This window comes from Agelaius phoeniceus (genome assembly GCF_051311805.1).
Source record: "Agelaius phoeniceus isolate bAgePho1 chromosome W unlocalized genomic scaffold, bAgePho1.hap1 SUPER_W_unloc_1, whole genome shotgun sequence".
Classification (NCBI taxonomy): domain Eukaryota; kingdom Metazoa; phylum Chordata; class Aves; order Passeriformes; family Icteridae; genus Agelaius; species Agelaius phoeniceus.
The window spans coordinates 2,177,881-2,195,035 of record NW_027509866.1 but is presented as its reverse complement, the minus strand read 5'-3'; the positions used below and the strand labels follow the sequence as shown (position 1 = coordinate 2,195,035).

At 52.9% G+C, this 17,155-nt stretch overlaps 1 protein-coding gene and 1 long non-coding RNA gene across 2 annotated transcripts in view; both read right to left on the bottom strand.

Annotated features, from left to right (window-relative positions):
• The window catches only part of LOC143692506 (uncharacterized), a 194,254-nt gene that overhangs the window by 42,021 nt on the left and 135,078 nt on the right, over positions 1-17,155 (bottom strand). The window lies entirely within an intron of this gene.
• LOC143692505 (olfactory receptor 14J1-like) lies at positions 5,930-6,862 on the bottom strand. Its single transcript, XM_077172740.1, has one exon. The coding sequence runs from the start codon at positions 6,860-6,862 to the stop codon at positions 5,930-5,932; it is 933 nt and encodes a 310-aa protein (XP_077028855.1).

Below are 17,155 nucleotides of genomic sequence, written 5' to 3'. Positions count from 1 at the left end.
GTGTGGCTGTGCTGGAGGGCAGGAAGCTCTGCAGAGGGATCTGGGCAGGCTGGAGCCAAGGGCCCAGGACAATGGGATGAGGTTCAGCAAGGCCAAGGGCGGGGTCCTGCCCTGGGCTCACAACCACCCCAAATCCCTGGCTGTGCCTTGCCCCTGATCCCCCCAGCCTGTCCTGTTTCCTTCATCCCTGCATTGCCAGGGACTCTCTGGGACAAGGGAGCTCTGCTCTGGGGATGGAGGGAGGTGCCAGTGCCAGCACTGGAGTGGGAACCACAACTCATCAGGTTTGTGTCCTTTGGGGGTAAGGAACTGGTGAGACTCAGAGGCACAGAAAGCTTCTCCTCATGGCCAACAGATCATGGTTGAACAGGATACAATTTAATAACAATCACACTCTTCCCTGAGCTAAGTGCAATGTCCCAGCAGCATCTGATGTGTCCTCCATCCACATTTCCATTCTAACATTATTTTCACACAAATGTGGTTCTGTGATAGATATAAACACAATTAACTTTTGGTATCAGGATGCTCATCCTGGAGTGGGGGCAAAACAGCTCCAACAATTCCTGATTTGCAAAGCTGTCAGTGGTGGATGGAGAAGGGAAATCAGGCTGCTCTTGGTGTTGAGGAAATGCTGAAACCAGCCTGACTCATTTCATCTCCTCTGGTCCTGGCTGATCTCCCCTCTTTCCCCTTCCACCCATTGGCTTTTGTCTCCCACCAGGCCCCCGGTGAAGAGCCTGGCTCTGTGTTCTCCATCCCCTCCTTGCTGGCACTGCCAGGCTGGGATGAGGAGCCCCTCAGCCTTCCCTGCTCTGGGCTGGACAAGCCCATCTCCCTCAGCCTCTGCTCACAGCCCAAGGGCTCCAGCCCCACCTTGGAGGCCCTTCCCAGACCCTGCTCCAGCTGCCAGACATCTTTCCTGCCCTGGGCAACCCAACCCAGGCCACAGTGACCTGGATAATGCCCGTCCTTGATGTCCTGGTCACACAGCCCTGGCCCCTTGTCCCCATGTCAGGCTCTGGGGTGGATCCTGTGGAACATCCTTTGGTGGAGGCTGTGGCTCCAGGTGGGCCAGGGGGATCCCGGGGGACAGGGACCCCGCTGGGCATGGACAGCATTGGACTTGTTGGGAGAAACTGTGAGGGGGAGCTGGGGCCGAGTGACCAACCCAGTGACCTGACACAGCCCTGCTGGGATGTCACACAGCCCCTCTGGGATGCCACAGCCTGCTCTGTGATGTCACAGCCCCTTCTCTAATGTCACACAGCTGGCCTCTGATGTCACAGCCAAATCTCTGATGTCATCATCTGCTCTTTGATGTCAGAATTCTGCCATGTGGTGTCACAGATATGGCCTATGATGTCATAACATCTCCATGACCTCACATCCCCCACTCTGTGATGTCATATCCCACTCTGTGACCTCATGCTACCAGATGATCAATTGCCTACACCAGGTGAGCTGACACCTGGAGCTTGTTCTCCATAACCCCAGGCCTATGGAAACCACACAAGGCCCATTGTGTGAGAAGGGGAACTGGAAGTTCAGCAGCCTCAGGGTCCTGCCAGCTCAGCCAGGCCCACTGGAACATTGGGGTCCACGACCAGCAGGGACCACCAGAGAAACCCCCAGGACAGAACAACACATGGGTAAAGGGGAGGGGAAATATGCTAATGATTTTGGGGAAATGATTATCATATGTATGTTTAGTCCAAGACAATCAATGAATATGTGTGCAAAATAGAGAATATAAACAGAAACTTTCCTGTACTCAGCCTGCAGGGCTTTGGGAGGAGCTCTCCCCCGTGCATCCAGCTGAATAAAGAATGCTGCTTCTTAATGCTACACTGGGGTTAAAAAGATTTTTCTGTTTCACTGAATCTTTGGTGACACTCCCACTGCCATGGAAAGCTCTGTCTGCTGCTGTTCACAAACAGAGAAGGGCTGGGGGCGGATGTGGGGCTCAGAGGCTGCCTGGGGCACAGTGACCATGAAATAATCAAGTTTTCAATGTTCTGTGAAAGAAGGAGGGGCAGCAACAAATCTTCTACACTGGAATTAGGAAGGGCAGACTTTGGCCTGTTTAGGATGCTGATTTGGGGAGTACCAAATTGGGTACTGATTTTTTAAAGAGAAACAGCCCTTAAAAACAAAGAGGGCTGGGAAGGATGGACACATTTCAAGAAAGTAATCTTAAGAGGGAAGGAGCTGCCTGTCCCAGTGTGGCAAAAGATGAGCCAGTGAGGAAAATGACTGTCCTGGCTCCACATGGAGATTTTGTGGGAAGTCAAGGGGAAAACGGACTGACAACTCAGGAAGTGTTTAAGGATGTCCTTACATTATGTAGAAAGAAAAGTTGAGAGTTGAAAACTCAATCAGAACTTAACCTATCAGCTTCTGAAAAAAAATAAAAATGTTTTTATAAAAAAATTTATGGCAAAAGGAGGGAGAAGGAGAACCTCCACTCTTCATTGGATGGAATGGGGAATATAGTAACTAAAGATAAGGAAAAGGCTGAGCTACTTAACACCTTGTTTGTCTCAATTTTCAATATTAGGACAGGCTGTCCTCAGGACAAGTGTTCTCCTGAGCTGGTAGATGGGCACAGGGAGCAGAACAGCCACCTGGAATCCAGGAGGAAGCAGCTGGGGACCTGCTGAGCCACTCAGACGCTCACAGGTGTATGGGATCAGATGGGATCCATCCCAGGGGGATGAGGGAGCTGTGGATGAGCTCCCCAGGCTGCTCTCCATCATTTACCATCAGTCCTGGCTCAGCAGGGAGGTCCCAGAGCACTGGAGGTGCCAGGGTGAGCCCATCCCCAGGAAGGGCTGGAAGGAGGAGCTGGGGAACTCCAGGCCTGTCAGCCTGACCTGGGTGCCTGGCAAGGTTATGGAACAGATCACCTTGAGTGCCATCACAGGGCACCCACAGGATGGCCCAGGGATCAGAGCCAGCCAGCGTGGATTTAGGGGTGGCAGGTCCTGCCTGACCAACCTGGTCTCCTTTATGCCCAGGTGACCCACCTGTGGATGTGGGAAAGGCTGTGGATGTTGTGTGCCTGGACTCCAGCAAAGCCTTTGACTCTGTCTCTGACAGCATTCCCTGGAAAAGCTGCAGCCCACGGCTTGGGCAGGTTCCCTCCTGGCTGGGAGATTTAAGAGCTGGCTGGAGGCTGGGCCCAGAGAGTGGTGGGGATGGTGCTGCACCCAGCTGGTGTCCAGGCACTGGTGCTGTCCCCAGGGATCTGTGCTGGGCCCAGTCCTGTTTAATATCTTCACTGATGATCTTGGTGAGGGGATCGAGTTCAGCATTCACAAATTGCAGATGGCACCAAGCTGGGTGTGAGTGTGGATCTGCTGGAGGGCAGGACAAGAAGACCCAGCCTTAAGCTGCACCAGGGGAGGCTCAGGCTGGACAATAGGAAGGAGTTTTTCACAGAAAGGGTGAGTGGGAACTGGAATGGGCTGGCCAGAGGGGAGGTGGCAGAGTCACTGTCCCTCTGCAGTGGCACTCAGTGGCATGGTCTGGGTGACAAGGCAGTATTAGGGCATTGGTTGGACTTGATGATCCCAAAGGTCTTTTCCAGCCTATTTGATTCTGTCATTCTGTGATGATTGGGACACTCTGGGGCCACTGTGACACTGCAGGGCCTTGTGGAACTAAGAGGACCATGGTGACACTGTGCAGCCCCACAGAACCAGGGGTCCATGGTGGTGCTGTGGGGCCAAATGGAATCAGGGAGTGCCCCGTGACACTCTGGGTCCTCGTGGAACCACAGAGGCCATTGTGACACTGCTGGGCCTCGTGGAACCAAGAGGTTTCACCATTTTGACACTGCAAAACCAAGGGGACCATTGGGAGACTGCAGGGCCCAGTGGAACCAAGGGGCCGTTCTGACACTGCGGGGCCTCATGGCACCAAGGGGACATTGTGACACTGCAGGATCCTGTGTAACCAAGGGGCCACTGTGACACGTTGGGGCCTCAAGGGATCTGGAATAATGCTGTGACACTGTGTGGCCTTGTGGAAACAAGGAGTCCATTGTGACACTGAGGGGACTTTTGGAACCACAGAGACCATGGTGACAGTGTGGGACCTCATGTGACCATGGGGCCATTGTGACACCCTGGGGCCCCATGGAACCAAGGGGCCACTGTGAAACTGCAGCACCAACGAGAACATTGTGACACTGTGAAGCCCCATGAAACCAAAGAGTCCATTGTCACATTTTGGGGCCCCATGGAACCAAGGAGACCAGTGTGACAGTGCAGGGCCTGGTGTAACCAAGAGGCCATTGTGACACTGAGGGGCCCCATGGAACCAAGGAGATCTTTGCATATGACACCAAGCTGGATGTGAGTTTTGATATGAGGGAACATAGGAGTGCTCTACACAGGAACCTTGAAAGGCTGGATCCGGGGGATGAATCCAACAAGGTGAGGTTTAACAAATCCAAGTGCCAGGCCCTGATATTTGGCCCCAGTGCTGCAGGCTGGGGACAGAGTGGCTGGAGAGCAGCCAGGCAGAAAGGGACCTGCAGGGACTGATGGACAGCAGGCTGGACATGAGGCAGCAGTGTGCCCAGGTGGCCAAGAAGGCCAATGGCTCCTGGCCTGGATCAGGAACGGTGTGGCCAGCAGGAGCAGGGCAGGGATTCTTCTACTCTGCTCGGGGGCACTGCTTGGGCAGCACCTCGAGTGCTGTGTCCAGTTCTGGGCCCCCTGGGGTGGGCAAGAGGAAGAAATTTGTAGCAGGAGGAGTAAAGAAAGCAAAGGTGAAGCCAAAGAAATTCTCAGGGCAGTTTGGGGGTGGCTGCCAGGCAGCCCTGGCTCTGAGCAACAGCGTCTGCAGTGGCACAGGAAACTCCCAGCTGATGGGAACAAATTTCTGGCTGAGTGCAGAGGCCAGGACAAAGCTGAGTGGTTTCCCTGGTGTCCCGCAGGCCTTGCTGGCCCCAGGGGCTGATGGCATTTGTGCTCCCTCAGGTTCATGTCCCCACAGCAACAGCATGGGGGTGCTGGCCCTGCTGTGTGCAATGCAAACAGGGGCTGCTGAGGCAGTGCTGCCGTGTCTGTGCCTGCAAGGATGGGGCACCTGTGTGAGCTGGGGGAGAGGCCAGGGCTGCAGAGGGGGGATGTTGTTGGCAGCTGCATGAGGACGCTCTGGGACGCTGCCCTGGGCTGTGCAGCGCACTGGGCATGGATCAGCCCCTGCTCTGCTGCTCCTTCCCGTCTGCCCCAGGGCCCTTGCAGAGCCCCAGCCATGCTGTTTGCCCCCAGCCTGCCCACGGCCAGCCTGGGGCTGCTGACAGGGGTTTCTGTGCTGAGCATTGGCCTGGCTGTGTTCTTGAGAGAGCCTGGGCAAGGAGCCTGGAACCCCCAGGGCCTGGCCTGAGGCGTCAGCGCTGCCCCAGCAGTGCCCATGGCCTGTCCCTGCTGCAGCCCCGGCACTGCCACCCCCAGGGCTGTGCCCGGCCCCGAGAGCACTCAGGCCCTGCAGCAACACCAGGGCCACCAGGGCAGCGGGGCAGGGCCACACCAGCAGCACTGGCAACACCAAGTGCTGCTGCTGCTGCTGCTGCTGGGCACAGCTGCTGGGCCAGCACTGATCTGCCCCAGCTCTGCACACAGACATTGCTGCTGCAGCTCCAGAGAAGGCAACAAAAGGGCATCTCTGCAGAAAACTCTGCTGGGAGATCCTTTAGTTCATTTAAACCCATCAAGAGCGCAGCCCCTCATTGAAACAGTGTGGGGCCACAGGGAAAGTGGAGAGAAAAAAAATGAGAAATGGCAAAAACAATGACATTTCTTTGTGGACAATATGAAAAAAGTAAAAGAAAGACAAAGGACCATGAAAATGAAACCAACAAGAAGTGTCAAAGATGACTTTTATTTAAAGTAATTTGCAGAAACTGGCCAGCAGTTTACTGTTTCCGAAAGCATCCAGTCATCAGTCTCTTCACAGCAGCCTTGAGCTCCTGGTTCCTCAGGCTGTAGATGAGGGGGTTCAGGGTTGGAGGCACCACCGAGTACAGAACTGACACGGCCAGATCCAGGGATGGGGAGGACAGGGAAGGGGGCTTCAGATGAGCAAATGTGCCAGTGGTGAGGAACAGGGAGATGACAGCCAGGTGAGGAAGGCAGGTGGAAAAGGCTTTGTGCCGTCCCTGCTCAGAGGGGATCTTCAGCACAGCCCTGAAGATTTGCACATAGGAGAAAACAATGAACACAAAACAGCCAAATACCAAAAAGCCACTAAAAGCAAGAAGCCCCAGTTCCCTGAGATAGGATTTGGAGCAGGACAGCTTGAGTACCTGGGGGATTTCACAGAAGAACTGGCCCAGGGCATTGCCATGGCACAGGGGCAGGGAAAATGTATTGGCCGTGTGCAGCAGTGAATAGAGAAAGGCACTGGCCCAGGCAGCTGCTGCCATGTGGGCACAAGCTCTGCTGCCCAGGAGGGTCCCGTAGTGCAGGGGTTTGCAGATGGACACGTAGCGGTCGTAGCACATGATGGTCAGCAGGGAAAATTCTGCTGAGATGAAGAACATAAAGAAAAAGAGCTGAGCAGCACATCCAGTGTAGGAGATGTTGCTGGTGTCCCAGAGGGAATTGTGCATGGCTTTGGGGACAGTGGTGCAGATGGAGCCCAGGTCAGCGAGGGCCAGGTTGAGCAGGAAGAAGAACATGGGCGTGTGCAGGTGGTGGCCGCAGGCTACGGCGCTGATGATGAGGCCGTTGCCCAGGAGGGCAGCCAGGGAGATGCCCAGCAAGAGGCAGAAGTGCAGGAGCTGCAGCTGCCGCGTGTCTGCCAATGCCAGCAGGAGGAAGTGCCTGATGCAGCTGCTGTTGGACATTTGCTGTGGTGCCTTGGCAAGGGGATCTGTAAGAAAAGTAATCATGGATTAGTTGGGTTTGGAGAGGACTTGAAATATCCCAGCAGAGGCTGGGGGCACTTTCCCCCCACTGCCTGCCCAGGGCTCTGCTGCCTGGAGCTGTCCCTGCCAGCAGCTGCTTCCCTGTGCCCAGGGCTGGGCCCTGCCAGTGCTGCCAGAGGCCAGCCCAGCCCTGGGGGCTCAGCTCTGCCCTGCAGAGCCCTCCCAGCTCAGGCACTGCCCAGGGGCAGCTCTGGCTCTGCAGGCTCTGATGGCAACGTCAAAGCAACCCTGAGGAGGCTGGAAAAGCGACACTGATGCTGCCTGTGAGGGGCCCTGCGCTGATTTCTCTCTCTGACAGGTTTAATCAGATGAAAGGGAAACTTTTTTTTATTTTTCACAGGCTGAACTGAGAGATTAATACCTATGTGCAATTTCACATACAGGCAACCCAGAACAGTCATTTAATAAAGCAGGATTTTCCCTCTCATGCAGCCCCTGCCTTGCTGTGCTCCCTGTATAACCTCCTTGGAAATGTTCTGCAGTTAAATGCCATGCTGGGAGCAGTCCTGAACAATGCAGCATCCTCCCCACACAAGGAGAACACTTCCAAGCCTCACCAGCTGTCTCCTGCCACCCAGATCTTGTCCCCCAGTGCTGGGAGCAGCTGCCAGGGCTGGCTGAGAGCTGTCCCTGGCAGGCAGCAGAGTCCCTGCCCCAGCACAGCGCCCTGGGCTGCAGGACCCTGCTCTGCAGGACAGCCCTGGGCACCCCTGGCTGCTCTGCACAAGAGACAAGCAGAGAATGGACTCACAGGCTCTGCAGGCATTGGCATGTTCCAGCTTGAGGAGATGGCTCCAGGAGCTGCAGCTGCATTGTCCTGCAGCCAGAGGTTCCTGTGCCAAGGGCTGGCAGTGATTGTGCCCCAGGCACTTCTCAGCCCCTTCCCAGCCCTGACTGATTGAAGCTCTCTGTGCCTCTGGGCTGTGCCCGGGCTGGCTGCAGGCAGTGCCCCAGCCCTGCTGGGCTGGCACAAGAGCTGCTCATCAAGAGAAATGTGCTTTTGAAGCTCTTCTTGGTGAGCAGGAGCTGCCTCTGTGCCAGGAGCCCAGCCCAGCTCAGCAGCACAGACACAGCACAAGGACTTTAATCAGCCTCTGGGCCTTTGTGCTCAGGCCCTGAACATCAGTCCCTGAGAGGCAGCTGAAGAAACCCCTGCAGAACTCCAAGGCAGAATCCAACTCCAAAGTTTCTTGGACTTTTAATGGGTCCCAGAGAGGGACACGACTGAGCAAGTGTCCCCAGGCCCCAGGCAGGGCAGAGAACTGCAGGCAGTGATGACAGGTGGGGACAAAGAGAAGCCAAGTCTTGGTGCCCTGGGGCACAGCAGGGTCTGTGCCAGCAAGGGCTGGGAGGAGACACCTTGTCCTGAGGCCCTGGGGCCTCCTGGCACAGCCCCAGCCAGGCTGGGCACTGTCAGCCCCTTGTGCTGCCCTCAGCATCCCCCCCTAGCCCACATCCCAGTGGCCTCAAGGATCTGCTGCAAGGAGTCCCTGGGGAGCCTTGCTCAGCAATGGCCCTGGGGGCTCCTTCATGCTCCCTGCAGGGACTGCAGGTTTTTCAAAGGGCTTTTGGTTTGGCTTTTGCCTTGGAGTCTCTGAGAGGTTTGTGCACTCATGGCCTCCAATTATCTGCTGTAATTAGTCCCTGGAGAGGCTTTGTCAGTAACAACACTCACTGGGGCTCATTAATGCTTCAGGGTACTTCAGTTATTTGAAGGTACTTGGTGTTTCCCTTTTGATACCAATTCTATGAGAGGTTTGTGCAATCATGGCCCCAATTATCTGCTTTAACGAGTCCCTGGAGAGCTTTGTACTGACACTCAGTGGGGCTCATTAATGCCTTGAGATACTCAAGGTTTTTCAGGTATTTTATGGATTTAAGAATACTTTTAGGTACTTTCAAGGATTTTCCTTCCCACACTGAGTCTCTGAGAGGTTTTTGGGCCATCCTGGCCTCCAATTGTCACCTCCAAGGAGTCCATGAGGAGCCTGTGTTGGGTGTCTTCCCCCTTTCTGTTTTACAACAAAGATAGAAATGAAAGAATTTTATAAGATTTTCTAAAATCATCCAAACAAACATGGGACAATTAACAATACAACAACAACCACTAAGAGAATTAATAGACCTCTTTTAGTAGACCTCATCCAACCCTTTAGTCCCATGGATTGGAAGAGTTTATTGACCCAGTCCTTGTTTTCCACTTGAAGCTTCTTGAACCCTTCCTTCAGTACCTGAATGCTCTTGTGGATTGACTCGCTGTGGCTGGAGAGGTTCATGCAGCACATGCCCTCAGAGTCTACACAGCCATGCCCATGTGCCCAGAGGAAAAACTCTATCGCTGTTCTGCAAGGTGGCGTGTCTGATGGTCTCTGTGTCTGAGAGCAGCCACTCAGTGTGAGGGAGGCAGCATTGGTTTGCTTACTCAACAGGCACCCAGGATGGTCTGATTGTCCTAAAGCTTTAGCTGCAGCCACCCAAGGCAGTCCAAATTGGGGGTGCTACCATCCAATACCTGGATTAAAGCTTTCAAAGCCATCTCTTTGATATCATCCAATCCTTCTCTGGGGATACCTGCTGCTTGATCATCTGGTAGGCTGTGTTGTCCTTCTCCAGCTAGATGGTTGTTTGTCAATTCTGCCCTTGCCTCATTATTAGCATAGTCTGCTATTAATTGATTTAGTAAACACTTCCATCCCCCTTCCTACAGGGTGTATTCTGTAGGTGACAACAACATGGTCATAATATATTTTAAATTATACAGGGTTAAGATGTGTTGTAAACATGGCCCTCATTAGGCCAATAAAATAAGATGAGTCCTTTCTATGGTCTTTAGCTGCCCAACACAGCTGCTTGATTTCCTCATAAACCAATGGCTGACACCTGGGATTCTGCCCCCTTCTTTCATAACATACGGGGGCAATAAGTAATTTTGAGACTATTTGCAGGTCTTCTTCCTTTCCCAGGGATATTCTGGGATTGAGGGGCGAGGTGGCTCTGGGGAATCCAAACTGTCTTCTGGGGAGGAAGAATACCTTGGAGCAAAAACATTCAGATTAGAAATAGTGTGACAGTTGGGCTTAGTATCATTGACCATGGGGTTATATTGTTGCCAGAGGGTGAGGCAAAGGGCGCTGCCATTTTGTCAGGTGTTGGGGAGAAAGGGCCTTGATTTAGGATGGCGGACTTCCAGGCTGGTCTTCTGGAGCATGGCCCAGGGTGGAGGTGGAATGATTGACAGTGGGGGCGTGACCCGCAGTTGTGGGGGTGGAGTCTGAAGGTTCATTCGGGGCAGAAGAGAAGGCTGTGGTAGCAGGAAGTGGAGGAACCAAGATGGAGGGAGGATGGTCAGGCTCAGGGGCATCTGGAAAATTTTTAATGATCCACTTCACGATTCATTTTAATTTGTACTTTGAAGATATTTGGTCATGATCAGTGAGAATTAACTTAAAGCATCCATATACACGCCTTTCTACTTTGGACATCTGGCTGCCCATTTTTCTCTTTCTCCACTTTAGGTGGAGCAGCCACTGGAACACCCCAAATCAGTTATGAGATGTGGATGCATATTGTAAAAACACAGTGGCAAAATGGGCAATAATTGTCCTGCATTTCCCCAAACCCACCTGCAATCCTACACAGGTGAAACTGTCGCTGTCCCTGTGGATCCTGGCCGAGGTCCATCAAAGCAATGATGAATCTGCTGGCCCAGCACAATCCACAATCCCGGGGAGCGCTGGCCTATCCATCAGCTAACCCCAGCTGACATGACTGAATGTCAGGGCCCCTGTTCGGGCACCAAAGGTTGCAATGAGGGTGGCTGTGACAAACCTTTCTGGTTCCCCAACTTCAGGGCACGGGTGGTGAAAATGAAAAGGAGCAGATGCTGGGGAAGATGAAACAGGAAAGCCTTATAAATATGATTGCCTGGCAAAAAAATTTGAGAATATGGAAACTATAAGTGAGATTAAAATGAAAGCAAGCTTTGAGATACCAAGCCTTAGTTACTGAACAACTGGAAAACAATGATATGGCCAGCTGAAGGTAATCTTCTTTTGATGAAACAATACCCTCTGCTTGCAGACAGGTCCAAGGGTCAGAGCAGACCCTACTAGCTTGGCAGAAGGGGTCCAAAGAGGAGTTTTTAGGGTTTAAAATGTAACACAGTATGGTAATGTAATGATTCTTATAGGCTGTATGTAAATGCTATAAGATTTGTATCTTGTACTAGATTGGTTAGTGAAAATTAGAATATGCAGCACAGAAGAAGATTTATTGTATTGTAATGGGAACTCCCCTCCTCTTTTGGGCATCCATTTTGGGCGCCTCTTTCGAGCTCCTCTCTCGGGCCTGCTCCGAGCTGTGGCTGGCAGCTCCAAACAAGGCCCCTGCACCCACACCCTTTGCAATAAACCACAAGTTCCAAGACCTGGCTTCAGAGATCTCTCGTCTCAGTCCGTCCCAACTGTCCTTCACCCTGACGCTCCTACAAGCAGGATCAATGGAGTTGCCCAAAAAGAACTTTAGTAACAGGGTGAAAAACAATAAACACGGAGAAGTCGAGCACAGTAGGAGGGGTGGGATTCAAAGACCTGAGATAAAGGCAAAGCAACAAAATATACACTTGAGGGTAGAACACTCTGGAACAATAACCCTATAGGGGAAACAAGTAACCAATAGGGGAGGAGAACTTGGACAACTTAGCATAGCAACACTAAAGGCTTATGGGGGGACTCTCAAACTCACCCTGAGTTAAACAAATGATTCCCAGAGACTCATGCCCAATTCTTTGGGGGTAAATTCTGTCTGACTCTGAGTTACACCTGGGCTAACTCCCACACCGCTGCTTTGCTCTGGCCCCTTGGGACCATGTGGCCAACAGAGCCACAATGATGTCCTTGGTTCCACAGGGCCCCACAGTGTCACAATGGTCCCTTGGATCCATGGTGCTCTGCAGTGTCACAATGGCCCCTGCATTTCACAAGGCTCCCAAGTGTCACATTGGTCTCGATAGGAAGGAAACCACGGAGCCCCCGTGTTTCAGGAGCTGATGAACGGCAACCACCAGAGGCCAAGGCAAGCCTGACCTGTCTGTCCTGGCAGGTTTGCCTGGAGCAACCCTTGGATATTTGAAATTATGAATGCGGAGTCCTAATTTCAGACATTTGTGCCTGGAGAAGGATCATTTTTTCCACAAAAAGAAAAGCACAGAGCCCTTTCCAGTGATTGGAAAACACGTGAGTGCTGCTCCTCAGGAGTCAAAGACCAGCTAGACTTGTCTGTCCTGGCAACTTTTGTCTGGGAGCAATCCTTGGATACAAAAAAATTTGGAGGTGGAATCCTAATTTTGGCCATGGATGCCTGGAAAAAACGGACAGTTCTTTTCCATAAAAAGAAGAGCCCAGAGCCCCAGTGTTTCAGGGGCAGATGGGAGTGGCCTTCCACATTCCAAGGTCAGCCAGGCTTGTCAGGTGACCCCTGGGAGGCCAAGGCAGCCACACCTGTTTCATGTTCCCTTGGTTCCACAGGGCCCTGCAGTGTCACAATGGCTCCTTGCTCCCATGAGGCCCTCAGGTGTCATAATGGCCCCTTGGTTACACAAGTCCTTAAGGATCTTCATAGTCTCCATGGTTCCACAAGGCCCCACAGAGTTATAATAATCTATTGGTTCCATGAAGCCTGGCTGTGTCCAATGGCCCCTTGGTTCCATTGGGGCCCAGTAGTGCAACAATGATTCCCTTGGTTCCACAAGTTCCCATAGTGTCACAATGGCTCCTTCCTTCCATGAGGCCCTGCAGGGTCACAATGGTCTCCATGATTCCATGGGGCCTTGTAGTGCCACAATGCTCTCCATGGATCCACAGTGCCCTGCAGGATCACAACGACCCTTTGGCTCCACGAGGCCCTGAAATGCAGCAATGGCCTCTTGGTTCCACAAAGCCCTGCTGCTTCACACTGGCCCCTTGGGACCATGTGGCCCAACAGAGCCACAAAGATGTCCTTTGTTCCACGAGGCCCCACAGTGTCACAGTGGCCCCTTGGATCCATGGTACCCTGCAGGGTCACAATGTTCCCCTTGATTCCACAAGTTCCTACAGTGTCACAGGTTCCACAAGGGCCTGCAGTGTCACCATGGCCCATTGGTTCCACAACGCCCTGCAGTGTCACAATGGTCTCCATAGGAAGGAAACAAGTGAGCCCCAGTGGTGCAGGGGCAGATGAGAGGCAGTCACCAGAGGCCAAGGCTGGCCAGACTTGACTGTATGGGCAGATTTTGTCTGGGAGTAACCCTTGGATATAGAGAATTTTAGATGCAGGATTCCCATTTTGGCCATGGGAGACTAGACAAGAAAGACAGTTCTTTCCCATGGGAATAAAAGCACGGAGCCCCAGTGCTTCACGGTCAGATGGGAAGTGGCCCTTGACATGCCAAATTCAGTGGGACCTGTCAGACAGCCCCCAGGAGGCCAAACCAGGCAGACCTGTCCCATGTTCCATTGACTTCATGGGTCCTAACACTGTCACAATGGTCTCCTTGATTCCATGAGGCCTGGCAATGTCACAATGGCTTCTTGGTTTCATGAGCCCCAACAGAGTCACAAGGGTCCATTGGCCCCACGCAGCCCCGCTGTGAAACAATGGCTCCTTGTTTCTATTTTAAATCAATCACAATCAAACCACAGATTGATCATTGATCCTTGCTTCCATAGGGCCCATGATTTGCACAATGGTCTCCTTGATTCCATGATTCCTGGATTCCACAGTCTCACCATTGTTTCCTTGGATCTCCATTGTCACAACTGAGCCATGGCTCCATGAGGTTCCGTAGTGTCACCGTGGTCGCTGTCAGAGGCTGGATGAGATCCATGTCCCGAGACACCTTGGGATGCTCGGAATGCCCGTGTGGAGCCAGGGCCGGGTCAGGCCTTGGTTTGTGGTGGGACAGAGCCCCGCCCCCAGCCCTGGCCTGGCAGAGCTGCCAATCACACAGCAGGGGCGGTGCTAACCCAGCTCTGATTGGCCCAGCTGTCAATCAATCACACACCAGCAGCTGGTGCTACCCTGTCTCTGATTGGACAAGCAACTGGCAGTCCCACCCCAGGGGCGGGGCCATGAAGGCCCAGGGGGTTAAAAGCCAGAGCACGAGGCCAGCCCAGGGTCTGGATCCTGCTTTGTCCTGGGGTTCCTCTGTTGGTGATGCTGGAACCAGAGCAGTTGGTGCCCATGTGCGTGTCTTTCTATGGATCTTCTGTCTTTCTGTTGTTCTCTATTTCTTCTCCTTCTAATCCTGCTTACCTGGAACATTTTTGGGTAACTTGACATGTTAAGGGTTAAAAGATTTTAGATTAAATCTGTGGGAACCCAGGGCACACCCAGGCACACCCAGGGAATATTTCTCTATCTGCTCTGAGGTGTCCTGACCCCCAGAGAAACACTGCCTTTAACCTTCGCCCATGGAGAGGACTTCCAGGACTTTGTGCGCGATTAGAATTTACTAAGGTGTGGAATAGGTAATAGAGAGTAGCATACTATGTCCCTTGGGTGAGAAATTTAGGTTTTCGGATTTTTAGTATGGTCTAGATAGGAAGCAAGATGCAGGAATTGGGGTGTAGTCCCTGTCTTCTTCTTCATCTACTCCATTTTCTGCAGTGTTGTTGGCACAGGGTGATTGGTCAAGGAAAGCACAGTGCAGAGGTTATGTGGACAGTCAAGGGATGAGTTAGTGGTTGATAAGTAGAAATAATGTAGGTTTTAAGAATTAATTGGATGAGAAAACTTTAAACGACCTTTAAACCATTCATTTTAGTACCATTTTGAGGTGTTTTCCCAGCATGTTGAGCCTGGTGTGGATAGCAATGCAAAACTTCAGATAAGATAAGAAAAAACAAGACGCTGAAGACTGAAAAAGTCCCATGCATCTCCTTTTACCTGGCACAGAACTGCTACAGAGGGTTTCCCCCATCCAGGGAGCCCCCAGAAAGGCCCAACATGAAACAAACATCAATAACTGGTGCCTCTACAATGTTTCTTATACATTGGCTTTTTTCCATAAAGTTGTTTACTAAAGGGTGTTGGCTTAATTGGCCAATCATGTGAATTGTGTTGATTAAATGACCAATGAGGTCCACCTGTAGCAAACCAAGATATAAAAGAAGAGGATTGAAAAAACAGGTGGCTTTTAGCCCTTAGCCTTCTGATCTGAGTCTGTGTCATCTCTGATTCAGTGGTGACATTTGGGGATCTGTGGGGGCTATTGGGGATCCTTTCTGCACCTCGTGACCCAACAGGAGCTTCTCTAATCAACTTTGCCTGAAGCTCCCACTGTGCCCATGAGAGGAACCCCTGTGAGTGTCTGGGACATCCCGGCTCTTTGGCAGCCTGGGCACTCCTGGGATGTCACTGTGGAGCCCCCGTGAGTGCCTGTGACAGATGGGTGCCTTTGCAGCCCAAGGTGCTCTGGGATGTCACCATGGAATGGCTGTGACTGCCTCTGACCACAGGGCTCTTTACCATCCCAGAAAGCCCTGGGAGGTCTCCATGGAGCTCCTGGCTCTGCCTGTGACATTCCAGCTCTGGAACAGCCTGGAGACTCTTGGAAAGTCCCCATGGAACCCCTCTGAGGGCCTGTGACAAATCTGATCCTTAGCAGGCAACCATCACCAGCAACCCTGTTGCTATGCTCCATTTCCATGGCAACCATCCCCAGCCCCCTGTTGCTATGGTCAGTTTCCATGGACACCATCCCCCGCCCCCTGTTGCTATGCTCAGTCCCTTGGCAGCTCCATGGAGACCCCATGCCAGGGGTGGTTGCCATGGACACCAGCGCAGGCCTGCAGCCAGAGCCCGTTGCCATGGCAACCATTGGCAGCCCCATCCCAAGGCCCATGGGATCCCAGAAGCACAGAATTGGCTGAGCTGGGAGGGACCCATCAGGATCCTCCAGTGCAACTGCTGGCCCTGCACAGGACACCCCAACAATGCCAGCCTGGGCCTGGCAGCGCTGGCCAAACGCTGCTGCAGCTCAGAGAGCCCTGGAGCTGGGACCCTGCCCTGGGGAGCCTGGCCAGGGCCCCAGCAGCCTCTGGCCAAAAACCTTTTCCTGACATCCAAGCTGAGCCTGCCCCGACTCAGCTGCAGCCGCTCCCTCCACTCCTGTCCCTGGGCACCAGGGGGAAGAGGTTCCCACAGCCCCAGCCAGGGACCCGCTCCCAAGGCTGCTGCCATGGCCACCGGGGCTGGCACCAGCTGGGATGCTCGGTTTCCACGGGCCGGGCTTCAGCAATGGGATTCCCCAATTTCCTGCTCCCGCTAAAACCGCGCTGCCCTCGCTGCCCTCCCGCCTGCCATGGAAAGCACAAAAGACAAAGATCCCAGGCTGGGATAAGAACAATTTATTGGGAACACAAACAAGATAAGGAACAAACAGGAATAGAAACAATATTGATAACAGAAGGAATAGGAAAATTATATACAGGGAAAAGTACAACACAACTGACTGGCTCTTTCCAGCATTTTATTTCCTCCTGCCTGGAAAGGACGCCCTTCTTCTCCGGGACAGAAAGAGAGAGTCCCTTTCCTGTCCCTGGCAATGACCTGAGGTGGGACTGAATGTAATGACAGGGCCATGGCCAGACCCTCATGTGCTTCATTCCCACCTCATGCCATTGGTAGGAGCAGGAAAAGGGACAGGTGTCTTCCCAGCATGGATCAGAGGGAAAATGGATCACCAGGGCTCTTCCCAATATGGATCCTCCAATGGGGGATGAAGCTGGAACTAGGCATAAAGCTCCTCCTGAACTTGGAGCATTCACAGGACTTCCCTTACTGGTGTCTCCATTGGTGTCTGGTCAAGTCATTGCTCTGGATGAAGTTCTTCCCACAGGTGGGACACTCATAGGGCCTCTCCCCAGTATGGATGCGCTGGTGGCAGATCAAGAGGGACTTCTGCCTGAAGCTCTTTCCACATTCCCCACATTCATAGGGCCATTCACTGGTGTGGGTCCTCTGGTGGCAGATCAGGTTTGAGCTCTGGCTAAAACTCATCCCACATTCCCCACACTCGTAAGGCCACACCAGTCTCCCTGGTGTGGATGTGCTGGAGCCTGATGAGGTGGGAGTTGCGCTTGAAGCCCTTCCCACAGTCAGGGCAGGGGACGGGCCTCTCATCCATGGGAATCAGCTGGTGGGGGAGGAGATGGGAGCTGGTGTGAAACC